The sequence below is a fragment of the Coregonus lavaretus genome, assembly GCF_964263955.1.
Source record: "Coregonus lavaretus genome assembly, chromosome: 2".
In the NCBI taxonomy this organism is placed as follows: domain Eukaryota; kingdom Metazoa; phylum Chordata; class Actinopteri; order Salmoniformes; family Salmonidae; genus Coregonus; species Coregonus lavaretus.
Window position 1 is genome coordinate 81,236,088 of NC_139989.1, and position 14,345 is coordinate 81,250,432.

Sequence of the window (14,345 nt, forward strand, 5' to 3'; positions counted from 1 at the left end):
TTGGTCAACAAGTGATAACTGTTCACCAGATCCACATGTGTTTACCAGGCACACAGTCCACACCATATGTGTTTGGACAGTGAACCTTACAGTTTTAAATTAGGTTTTTAGATACAATGTTTCATATTATGCAACAGTACAGAATGTAACCTTTTATTTAAAGATTTTCATACATATACGGTGAGGGAAAAAAGTATTTGATCCCCTGCTGATTTTGTACATTTGCCTACAGACAAAGAAATGATCAGTCTATACTTTTAATGGTAGGTTTATTTGAACAGTGAGAGACAGAATAACAACAAAAAAATCCAGAAAAACGCATGTCAAAAATGTTATAAATTGATTTGCATTTTAATGAGGGAAATAAGTATTTGACCCCCTCTCAATCAGAAAGATTTCTGGCTTCCAGGTGTCTTTTATACAGGTAATGAGCTGAGATTAGGAGCACACTCTTAAAGGGAGTTCTCCTAATCTCAGTTTGTTACCTGTATAAAAGACACCTGTCCACAGAAGCAATCAATCAATCAGATTCCAAACTCTCCACCATGGCCAAGACCAAAGAGCTCTCCAAGGATGTCAGGGACAAGATTGTAGACCTACACAAGGCTGGAATGGGCTACAAGACCATCGCCAAGCAGCTTGGTGAGAAGGTGACAACAGTTGGTGCGATTATTCGCAAATGGAAGAAACACAAAATAACTGTCAATCTCCCTTGGCCTGGGGCTCCATGCAAGATCTCACCTCGTGGAGTTGCAATCATCATGAGAACGGTGAGGAATCAGCCCAGAACTACACAGGAGGATCTTGTCAATGATCTCAAGGCAGCTGGGACCATAGTCACCAAGAAAACAATTGGTAACACACTACGCCGTGAAGGACTGAAATCCTGCAGTGCCCGCAAGGTCCCCCTGCTCAAGAAAGCACATATACATGCCCGTCTGAAGTTTGCCAATGAACATCTGAATGATTCAGAGGAGAACTGGGTGAAAGTGTTGTGGTCAGATGAGACCAAAATCGAGCTCTTTGGCATCAACTCAACTCGCCGTGTTTGGAGGAGTAGGAATACTGCCTATGACCCCAAGAACACCATCCCAACCGTCAAACATGGAGGTGGAAACATTATGCTTTGGGGGTGTTTTTCTGCTAAGGGCACAGGACAACTTCACCGCATCAAAGGGACGATGGACGGGGCCATGTACCATCAAATCTTGAGTGAGAACCTCCTTCCCTCAGCCAGGGCGTTGAAAATGGGTCGTGGATGGGTATTCCAGCATGACAATGACCCAAAACTCACGGCCAAGGCAACAAAGGAGTGGCTCAAGAAGAAGCCCATTAAGGTCCTGGAGTGGCCTAGCCAGTTTCCAGACCTTAATCCCATAGAAAATCTGTGGAGGGAGCTGAAGGTTCGAGTTGCCAAACTTCAGCCTCGAAATCTTAATGACTTGGAAAAGATCTGCAAAGAGGAGTGGGACAAAATCCCTCCTGAGATGTGTGCAAACCTGGTGGCCAACTACAAGAAACGTCTGACCTCTGGGATTGCCAACAAGGGTTTTGCCACCAAATACTAAGTCATGTTTTGCATAGGGGTCAAATACTTATTTCCCTCATTAAAATGCAAATCAATTAATAACATTTTTGACATGCGTTTTTGACATGCGTTTGACATGCGTTTTTCTGGATTGTTCAAATAAACCTACCATTAAAATTATAGACTGATCATGTCTTTGTCAGTGGGCAAACGTACAAAATCAGCAGGGAATCAAATACTTTTTTCCCTCACTGTATATTTTACCGTTTAGAAATGAAAGTACTTTATTATGTAGTTCTCCCATTTGAAAAAGTCATAATTATTTAGACAAATTAATTTAGTCAAAAGTTTAGTATTTGGTCCCATATTCCTTACCTGCAGTGATTACATCAAGCTTGTGATTCTACAAACTTGTTGAATGCATTTGCAGTTTGTCTTGGTTGTGTTTTGGATTATGTTTTTCCTAATAGAAACTGAATGGTGAATAATGTCCTGTCATTTTGGAGTCACTTCACTTGTATTGTCAGTAAGAATAGAAGATGTTTCTGAACACTTCTACATTCATGTGGACGCTACCATGATTATGAATAATCATGAATGAATCGTGAATGATGATGATGAATGAGAAAGTTACAGAGGCACAAGGATCATACCCCCTCTGTTATTGGTAATGGTGAGAGGTTAGCATGTTTTGTTGTAGCCTCTGTAACTTTCTCACTCATTATTATTCATGATTCATTCATGATTTTTCTTAATCATGTCATCATCAGGATTAATTTAATAATGTTTAGAAACATGTTATCTACTCACTTAGACAGAAAATTACTCCAGTCATCATCCACCATTCAGTTACTATCGGGCAAAACATAACCCAAAACACAACCAAAACAAACTGCAAATGCAACCAACGAGTTTGGGACCAAATACTAAACTTTTGACTACTTTAATACACTATGAGTGAATTTATCAAAATACTTATGACTTCTTCAAAAGTGGGGGACTAGATACATAAAGTGCTTTCATTTCTAAATGGTGAAACAGATAAGTATTAAAATACCCTCAAATAAAAGGTGACATTATATACTGTCACCTCATATGAAACATTTGATCTCAAATCCAAAATGCTGGAGTATAGAGCCACATTTAAAATGTTAGCTTCACTGTCAAAATAGATATGGTGTGGACTGTATACTCAATACAATCTACCGTAATTTTCAGACTATAAGCCGCGCCTTTTTTCCAATTTTTCGACCCCTGCGGCTTATATAACGGTGCGGCTAATCTATGGATTTTTACAGCTAACGGCCACTAGAAGACCTCCTAAATCTATGGATTTTACAGGTTACAGTCCACCAACTTTAACTCTATGGGCTCTATGATCGGTCCGCGCCCCCTACCTTTAAGCGGCGGGCTCCAGCAGGAAGCGCTGGAGGCCGGAAAAGAGTGAGACAGGTAGCGCGCAAAAGTAAAAGTGGAACCGAGAGTGGTAAGAGAGACAGAATGAGAGCAAGACAGACATTACGAGAGCGAGACAGTTTGTGCAAAGGAAGTTTTCATGCACAAACCCTCATTATGGAAAACAAACGTAGAAATGCATATGATGCAGCTTTTAAGTTAAAGGCAGTCAATCTGGCTGTAAAAGAAGGAAATAGAGCTGCTGCACGTAGCCTTGGCATCAATGAGTCAATGGTGAGACGTTGGAGACGCCAGCGGGAAGAACTGTCTCAATGCAAAAAGTCAAAAAAAGCTTTCAGAGGTAATAAAAGCAGATGGCCCGAACTTGAAGACTTTTTTGAAGATTGGGTGAACACACAGAGAGCAGACGGCCGAGGTGTTTCCACCGTGCAGATCCGACTGAAAGCTGAAACAGTCGCCACCGAAATGAAAATTGAAAATTTTAGAGGTGGACCATCCTGGTGTTTCAGATTTATGAGACGAAAGGGACTCTCCATCAGGGCGCGGACGACTGTGTGTCAGCAACTCCCTCCCGACTACCAGGAAAAAATAACAAACTTCGGCGAATTCACACAAAGAATGATAGAGGAATATTCCATCGGACCGGACCAGATCCTAAATATGGATGAAGTGCCTTTGACGTTTGACCTGCCTCTCACTAGGACTGTTAACAAGAAAGGTGAATCGTCCATCACGTTGAGAACCACTGGCCACGAGAGAACGAATTTCACTTGTGTTCTTGGCTGCACAGCATCTGGATTAAAGCTTCCGCCAATGGTGATTTTTAAGCGGATTACAATGCCAAAAGAAAAGATCCTGAACGGCATCTCCTTTAAAGTCAACAAGAAAGGGTGGATGATGGAAAGCATAATGAATGAGTAGCTGAATGAGTAGCTGAATGAGTAGCTGAATGAGTGGCTGAATGAGTGGCTGAATGAGTGGCTGAATGAGTGGCTGAATGAGTGGCTGAATGAGTGGCTGAATGAGTGGCTGAATGAGTGGCTGAATGAGTAGCTGAATGAGTGCTACGTCAAGCGCCCTGGAGGATTCTTTCACCAAAAAAAGCTTTGCTCGTTTTGGACAGCATGAGGGCCCATATAACGGATTATGTGAAAGCAGCCATCAAGAGCACAAACTCGATTCCAGCTGTGATTCCTGGGGGCACAACGAAGCATCTGCAGCCACTCGACATCAGTGTCAATCGTGCATTCAAAGTGGCACTACGCGTTCAGTGGGGGGCGTGGATGACTAGCGGTGATAAATCATTCACCAAAACTGGTCGCATGCGAAAAGCAACTTTCACTCAAGTTTGCGAGTGGATCCTGATAGCGTGGAGGAGTGTCAAAACATCCACGATCATTAACGGGTTCCGAAAGGCTGGACTGCTGCGTGATGAAGAGGAGGACGCCGCCACAGCTGAGGCCTTTCAGAGGCTGTTCGATTCCGACAGTGACGAAGAGGAGTTTGTTGGTTTTGAGAGCGTCAACGAAGGAGAGAGGAGAGTGGCTGACGAAGCCACCCTGAGCCTGTTCGTTTCCGACACTGAAGATGAGGACTTTGGTGGTTTTAGTACGCAGGAAGAAGATGGAGATGAGGATTAATGACTTGACTTTTCTGGTTACAGCCGTGTACTGCACCTTAGCCTAAAAGATGAAGACGAGGATTAATGACTTTTCTGGTAGGCTGATTACCGTTTATTTTAAGCAGCCGTGTTGCTGCAACTTTAGGTTTACGCGCTTACTGTCGTGTTACAGGCACTTTATTTTGCACTTTAAAAAAAACACATTTAATTTAGCCATTGATATTGCCTCGTCAAGCGCTGTAAGCTTTGTTTTTTGTTATGGTACTACTGTAGGCTATAATGTAGATAAATATTCAAAGATGTGCACACTTTTTCAAGGTTTTTCAAAAATAACCAAAGTTAAGTGGTTAAATGATTGTGACGCTATTAACTAATTTTGCTGGAATACGTTATAAAAATATGCAACTTGTTTGTTGAAATGTTAATAAATGGGAGCTTCCTCAAGCAGCCATCTCTTTCCCGACAATCCCCTTTGTGCACGAACCCTTACATATGGTAATTAAACATTAAAACACCTGCGGCTTATAGTCCAGTGCGGCTTATATATGTACACATCATTCAATTTAGCTGCTGCGGCTTATTCTCCGGTGCGCCTTATAGTGCGGAAAATACGGTATCTGAAAATGTTGAAAAAATATACTGCCACTCTATTTTCACCACCAAAGAATAGCAGTGTGATTTTAATATGATTTGACTCTTTGCAGGCTGTCAGGCTGTCTAGTCACAGAGGAAGGCTGTGCTTCTCTGGTCTCAGCTCTGAAGTCAAACCCCTCACACCTGAGAGAGCTGGACCTGAGCTACAATCACCCAGGAGACTCAGGAGTCAGACTGCTCTCTGCTGGACTGGAGGATCCACACTGCAGACTGGAGAAACTCAAGTATGTAGAGGGTTTATGTCAATGTTCATATCAGACATGTTGGAGTTATCAGGCTAGTTAAGACAAACATTCTGACCACCACTTGGACTACGTTATATAAAGACTGTGTGTGTGTGTGTGTGTGTCCAGTGTGTGTGTGTCCTTTGTGTGTATTTGTCCACACACACACACACAAACTGGACACACACACACACACTGAACACACTCACACACACTAACTGGACACACACACATGGGGCACACACACACACACTGGACACACACACACACACTGTAAAAACACACACTGGACACACACACACACAAAGGAAACACACACACACACACTGGACACACAAACACATACTGGACACACACACACACTGGACACACAAACTGGACACACACATACACACGCACACATATACACACTGGACACACACACACACACACACACACACTCACTCACACTGGACACACACACACACACACACACACACACTGGACACATACACACAAAGGACACACTCACACAAACACACTGGACACACACACACACACACACTAACTGGACACATACACACAAAGGACACATACACACACACACACTGGACACACACACACACACTGGAAAAACACCCACTGGACACACACACACACACACACAAAGGAAACACACACACTCACACTGGGCACACACACACTGGACACACACACATTGGACACACAACCACACACACACACACTGGACACACACACACACACTGGACACACACTAACTCACAATAACACTGGACACACACACACAAACACTGGACACACACACACACACACTGGACACACTCACACACACTAACTGGACACACACACACACTGGACACACACACACACACTGGACACACACACATTGGACACACACAAACACAAACACACACATACTGGACACACATACACACACACTGGACATACACACACAAACACTTGACAAACACACACTGGACACACACACACTGGACACATACACACTGGACACAGACACACACACAGGACACAAACATACACTGGACACACACAAACACACACACACATATACACACTGGACACACACACACTGGACACACACACACACACTGGACAGACAGGACACACACATTCACTACACTGGACACACACACACACTGGACACATACACACACACACACACAGACTGGACACACACACACACTGGACACACACACACACACACAAACTGGACACACACACTGTACACACACACACGCTGGGGACACACACACACTGGACACAAACACACACACACACTGGACAAACACACACACACTGGACAAACACACACATATTGGACACACACACACACACACACACACACTGGACACACACACTGGACACACACTAACAGACACACTGGACACACACACACACACACACACACACACACTCACTCACACTGGACACACACACACACACACACTGGACACATACACACACACACACTGGACACACACACACACACACCCACTGGACACACTCACTGTACACACACACACACACACGCTTGGGACACACACACACTGGACACAAACACACACACACTGGACACACACACACACAAACACAAACACTGGACACACACACTGGACACACACACACACTAGACACACACACACACACACAATGGACACACACACACACACTCCCTGGACACACACACACTGGACACAAACACTGGACACACACACACACACACACACTGGACACACACACACACACACACACTGAACACACACACACTAGACACACACACACACACACACACACTGGACCCACACATACACGCACACACACTTGACACACACACACACACTGGACACACACACACACAAACACACTGGACACACAAACACACTAGACACACACACTAGACACACACACACACACACACACACACACACACACACTGGACACACACACATTGGACACACACTAGACACACACACTGGACACACACACTGGACACACACACACACACTGGACACATTCACATGCTGGACACACACACACACACACACACACACACACTGGACACACACACACACTGGACACACACAATCTGGACACACACACACTGGATACACACACACTGGATACACACGTGTGTGTGTGTGTGTGTGTGTGTGTGTGTGTGTGTGTGTGTGTGTGTGTGTGTGTGTGTGTGTGTGTGTGTGTGTGAAACACACTTGGACAAAGTTATATGCTGACTGTGTGTGTGTGTGTGTGTGTGTGTGTGTGTGGGTGTGTGAGTTCAGGTGTATCCCTCAATGACTGTCTGTTCTTCTGCTTACCGCTACAGTGTGGAACATGGTGGAGAGAACACAATGAAACCTGGACTTAGAAAATGTGAGTGTTGACTGCTGTGAAGAATATGACTAAGAATAAGTCTTAATTCAAGTGAAGTCAAAGTCAAAGACCACCATCATTACTTACCGTATTTTCCGCACTATAAGACGCACTTAAAAGCCTTTAATTTTCTCAAAAAACGACAGTGCGCCTTATAATCCGGAGCGCCTTATATATGGATCAATTGGTTAACCCTCCCGTTGTCCTAGGGTCAAAATGACCCGCCACTGTGTTGAGCCAACTTTATTTAATTTTTTTATTTTTTGGATCATTTGTGAGAAGGAGGCAGTGATACTTTCTTTAAAGTCTCACTGCCTCCTTCTCACAAATGATCCCAAAAATATAAAAATTAAATAAAGTTGGTTCAACACAGTGGCGGGTCATTTTGACCCTAGGACAACGGGAGGGTTAATTGGTTGATCCATACTGGTTGTACACGGCGCTCAAGGTGCTCTGTCAAAATGTTTCAGTATGAAAAACCAATAAAAACAATTTAATAATAATGAAATGTTTCAGTACGACTGGTAAACTACAAAGCCGCACCACTTGCAGCATTACGGTAGCCAGTACACACCGGTATTGTGCTTACTCACAGTCCCACACCACTTGTGTGTGTATAAAGACCCCAAAATGGCACCTTTCAAGAGACACGCTTACGACGCAGAGTTCAAGCTCAAGGCTGTCGGTCATGCAGTAGAATATGGGAATAGAGCAGCAGCGAGAGAATTCAACATTAATGAATCAATGGTACGGAATTGGAGGAAGCAAGAAGATGACCTGCGCCAAGTAAAGAAGACTAAACAGAGTTTCCGCGGGAACAAAGCGAGATGGCCACAGTTAGAGGACAAACTCGAACAGTGGGTTGTTGAACAGAGAGCAGCAAGTAGAAGCGTCTCTACAGTCACTATTCGAATGAAGGCAACAGCGCTAGCACGGGACATGACAATCGATGAATTTCGAGGCGGTCCTTCTTGGTGCTTTCGTTTTATGAAAAGACGTAATCTCTCCATCCGCACACGAACTACCGTCTCGCAGCAACTGCCAAAAGATTACCAAGAAAAGCTGGTCACTTTCTGCGCATTCTGCAAAAAGAAGATCCCTGAAAAGAAGATCCGGCCAGAGCACATCACCAACATGGACGAGGTTCCACTCACCTTTGATATTCCCGTGAACCGCACTGTGGAGAAAACGGGGACCAGTACGGTGTCTGTACGTACCACAGGGAATGAGAAGTCATCCTTCACTGTAGTTCTCGCCTGCCAGGCTAATGGCCAGAAACTTCCACCCATGATTATTTTCAAGAGGAAGACCTTGCCAAAAGAGAACTTTCCAGCCGGCGTCGTCATCAAAGCTAGCCCGAAGGGATGGATGGATTAGGAAAAGATGAGTGAGTGGCTGAGAGAAATTTACGTCAAGAGACCGGGTGGCTTTTTCCACACAGCTCCGTCCCTATTGATCTACGACTCAATGCGCGCCCATATCACCGATGCTGTCAAAAAACAAGTGAAGCAAACTAATTCGGAGCTTGCCGTCATTCCGGGTGGATTAACTAAAGAACTCCAGCCGCTAGATATTGGTGTCAACAGGGCGTTCAAAGCTAGACTGCGAGCTGCGTGGGAGCAGTGGATGACAGAAGGCGAACACACGTTCACCAAGACGGGGAGACGGCGCCGGGCGACTTACGCCACTATCTGCCAATGGATTGTGGATGCCTGGGCTGATATATCGGTCTCAACTGTGGTCAAAGCTTTCACGAAGGCAGGAATAATCTCTGAACTGCCAGGCAACAGCAGCGACACTGACTCGGATAATGACGAGAGGGAGCCGGGCAGGTTGGATGCCGTAGTCGCCCAACTGTTCAATTCGGACACTGAAGATGAAGAATTCGAGGGGTTCGTGGATGGGGAATGAACTTAAAAAGTGAGCTTTACGTGTTATATGTAACTGAACAATGTTGAGTTATGCACTAACGTTTGATTTAGTGGTATCAGACTGTTTCTTTTACTACGTGTTTACTGAATCAGGGAAAGGTTCCCCTCCACGTTTGGGAGAAGAGTGAGCAAGGCTGGGAGATGTTGTTAATATGCACATTAACGTTTGAACAACATTACCATGGGAGTGAACGGAGTTGTCAGAACGCTTAATAAAGTTTGACTTTATCCGACTGTTTTGTTGACATTCCTTTTAGCACAGCTCCATCTAGTGGATGCATAACGCAACCCCAGTCAATTCGTTTGACTACAGTATCTTCTATTCTATGCGCCTTATAATCCGGTGCGCCCTATATATGAAAACAGTTCTAAAAAAGGCCATTCATTGAAGGTGCGCCTTATAATCCGGTGCGCCTTATAGTGCGGAAAATACGGTACTTGGTCATATTAAATATCAGCTGTAGTTCTACAGAAGCACAAATCAGGGACACCAAAGTTTACAAAGAGTTGCTTTGACAATGTGTGTGTCTGTGTGTGTGTGTTGCATGTTCGTGTTACTTTAGAAATGTGTGTGTGTGTGTGTGCGTTCATGCATGAAAGTGTGAGTGTGTATGTGTATCCAGTGTGTATGTGTGTGTTCAGGATGTGTGTGTGTGTGTGTGTGTGTGTGTTCAGTGTGTGTGTGTGTTCAGGGTGTTTGTGTGTGTTCAGGGTGTGTGTGTTCAGGATGTGTGTGTGTGTTCAGGATGTGTGTGTGTGTCCAGTGTGTGCTCAGGATGTGTGTGTGTGTGTGTGTGTGTTCTGTGTGTGTGTGTGTGTTCAGGATGTGAGTGTGTATCCGGTGTGTGTGTGTGTGTTCAGGATATGTGTGTGTGTGTGTGTGTTCAGTGTGTGTGTGTGTGTGTGTGTGTGTTTGTGTGTGTGTTCAGGATGTGAGTGTGAGTGTGTATCCGGTGTGTGTGTGTGTGTGTGTGCTTCTACACCTGCATTACTAGCTGTTTGGGGTTTTAGGCTGGGTTTCTGTACAGCACTTCGAGATATTAGCTGATGTACGAAGGGCTATATAAAATAACATTGATTGAAAATTGATTGATTGATTTGTTCAGGATGTGTGTGTGTGTGTTCAGTGTGTGTGTGTGTGTTCAGGATGTGAGTGTGTATCCGGTGTGTGTGTGTGTTCAGGATATGTGTGTGTGTTCAGTGTGTGTGTGTGTGTTCAGGATGTGTGTGTGTGTTCAGTGTGGGTGTGTGTGTTCAAGGATGTGTGTGTGTGTGTGTGTGTGTGTGTGTGTGTGTGTGTGTGTGTGTGTGTGTGTGTGTGTGTGTGTGTGTGTGTGTGTGTTTGTGTGTGTTCAGGATGATGATGATTTCTAATATTGTGTCTGGTTTCATCCATCAGATGTCTGTGATCTCACACTGGACCTAAACACAGTAAACAGACTCCTCTCTCTGTCTGAGGAGAACAGAAAGGTGACATGGAGGAGAGAGAAGCAGCCGTATCCTGATCACCCAGAGAGATTTGAGGACTGGAGACAGGTGCTGTGTAGAGAGGGTCTGACTGGGCGCTGTTACTGGGAGGTAGAGTGGAGTGGGAGTGGGGCTGGTATAGGAGTGGCATATAAAGGAATCAGCAGGAGAGGAAGGGGTAGTGACTGTTGTCTTGGATACAATGACAAGTCCTGGAGTCTGATCTGCTATGACAACAGTTACTCTGCCAGGCACAATAATAAGTCCACTACCATAGACGTCCCCTCCTCCAGCTCCGACAGAGTAGGAGTGTATCTGGACTGGCCAGCCGGCACTCTGTCCTTCTACAGAGTCTCCTCTGACACACTGACCCACCTGAACACATTCCACTCCACATTCACTGGGCCCCTCTATCCAGGGTTTAGGGTTCATGATGTTGACTCCTCAGTGTCCCTGTAAATAATAACCATGGTAACACTGACACACACACACACACATACAAACTGGACACACACTGGACACACACACACACACATTCACACTGGACACACACACACACTGCACAAACACACACACACACACACACTGGACACACACACACACACACACACACACACACACACTGGACACACACACACACACACTCACACTGGACACACACACTGCACACACACAAACACACAATGGAGACACACACACTGGACACACACACACTGGACACAAACACTGGGTACACACACACACACACACACACACTGGGCACACACACACACACTGGACACACACAGACACACACTGGACACACACACACACACACACACTGGACACACACACATGCTGGACACACAAACACTGGACACACACACACTGGGTACACACATACACACACACACACTGGACACACACACACACAGGACACACACAGGAGACACACACATTGGACACACACACACACTGGACACACACACACTGGACACACACACACTGGACACACACACACACTGGACACACACAAACTGGACACACACACACCGGACACACACACACACACACCGGACACACACACACACACAGGACACACACACTCACACTGGACACACACACACAGGACACACACACACACACACATACTGGACACACACACAGACACACACTGGACACACACACACTGGACACACACACATTCTGGACACACAAACACTGGACACACACACACTGGGTACACACACACACACACTGGACACACACACACACACTGGACACACACACACCAACACACACTGGACACACACACACACACGCACACATACACACACTGGACACACACACTGGACACATACACACACTGGACACACACAGGAGACACACACACACAGGACACACAAACACACACACTGGACACACACGCATACATACACACACTGGACACACACACACACACACACTGGACACACACACACACACACTGGACACACGCACAGGAGACACACACACACACATATTGGACACACACACACTGGACACACACACACACTCTGGATACACACACACGCTGGACACACACACACATCTTCCTATAATAGTGAGGACCTTGACTCAGGACCTTCAAATGAGGACCACCATTTCTGACAGAATTGGGAACAAACAGACTCCTCATTCCAGCACTAAGTGTCCAACAAACACAGACATCACTTCAACACCTGATATACTCCAATGAACAAATAGACATGCAGGGCACCAGTCTAGTGAGGACCAGTGGTTGCTAGGCAGTTTCTGGATCCCAGGTTCCAGAACAGCTTCTATCCCAGTTCTATCTGCCTGTTAAATCAAGCAACCTAAACTGTTTCCATCAGACTTTTAGAACATGACTGAACATTTTTTTCCTTTTATGATCTTTTACCACTTTGCATGTTTTATTGATGTCCTTATGATATATTTTACTGTTTGTGTGTACGTACCACAGGAGGCTGGTGAGACCGTAGTTGGGGAGGACAGGCTTGTAATGGCTGGAGCGGATTGAGTGGAATGGTATCAGATACATCCAATACATGGTTTCCATGGTTTCCATGTGTTTGATGCCATTTAATTGGCTCCGTTCCAGCCATTATTATGAGCCGTCCTCCCCTCAGCAGCTTCCTCTGGTATGTACTGTCCTATGTGAGCTCCAACAAGGAATTACAATGTATGTATTACTTTTAATACCTGCAAATGGCAAATAAACTACTTGAACTCCTTATGAGTGTCTGCAGCCGACTAGGCTGTTGCCGTCTGACAAGATGCCATCTGACATTACAGGAATATTCTGCAAATGTTGATGAATCCACCCAAAACAACATGCAGTCTTTCCACTAGACTCCCATGAAGTTATAGTGTGACGTTATGAGTTGACGTTAAGGTAACATACTCAGAACATACTGCACTTGTTTTATACTGTTTTAGATGTATCCTCTGTTTAAACATTTAAACTCTTACAATAACACAGTTAAAATACAAATGGGATAATTTGTTGCATATATTTTATGTTGAAAAACGAATTGTATAATTGTATATGGACATATGCTCCATAATTGTACAATTGTACATGGATATATTGTACTTTTCATAATAAAACATACTTTAAACAAGAAAAAGCAAGTTAAACAATTTCATTATCGATTTTACATTGTCCTCTCCCAGTCACAGGTTGACGTTTTGTCATGAATCTTGCCCTGGAGGCAGAACTGCGCAATTTCCTCTAGATATGACAGCTGCAAAGTCAAAATTGGCTATATCGTAAACATTTGTGGAAAATAATTGTGTTTTATGGTCTTAATTTAAGGTAAGGATTAACAGTGAGGTTAAGGTTAGCATTAAAATCAGATATTATTACTTTATGCCTGTGCCAGCTAGTGACCACTTTGCAGAACTGCCTCCAGGGCAAGATTCATGACAATAAATGCCAACCTGCCTCCCAGTCATCCCCTCCCTATCTCTACAAGGCTGCAGAACATGCAAGCTAGTGATGCGGGGGTTGTCTCATAACCCACAGTCCCCAGGCGGGTGGGTGGCAGGCAGGTTCAATACAGAGAAAACAATAGACTACATAAGAAAATCCATCAATGGATCATTAT

The 14,345-nt window shown here is 44.6% G+C and overlaps 1 protein-coding gene across 1 annotated transcript; it reads left to right on the forward strand.

The window, feature by feature from the left end:
- Nucleotides 1-11,154: 11,154 nt before the first annotated feature.
- On the forward strand, nt 11,155-11,811 carry LOC311142209 (stonustoxin subunit beta-like; the record flags this gene model as incomplete). The annotated part of the gene is made up of 1 exon (XM_084177802.1): nt 11,155-11,811. A coding segment is annotated over one exon (540 nt), but the record flags the coding sequence as incomplete, so codon positions are not given.
- Nucleotides 11,812-14,345: the final 2,534 nt, after the last annotated feature.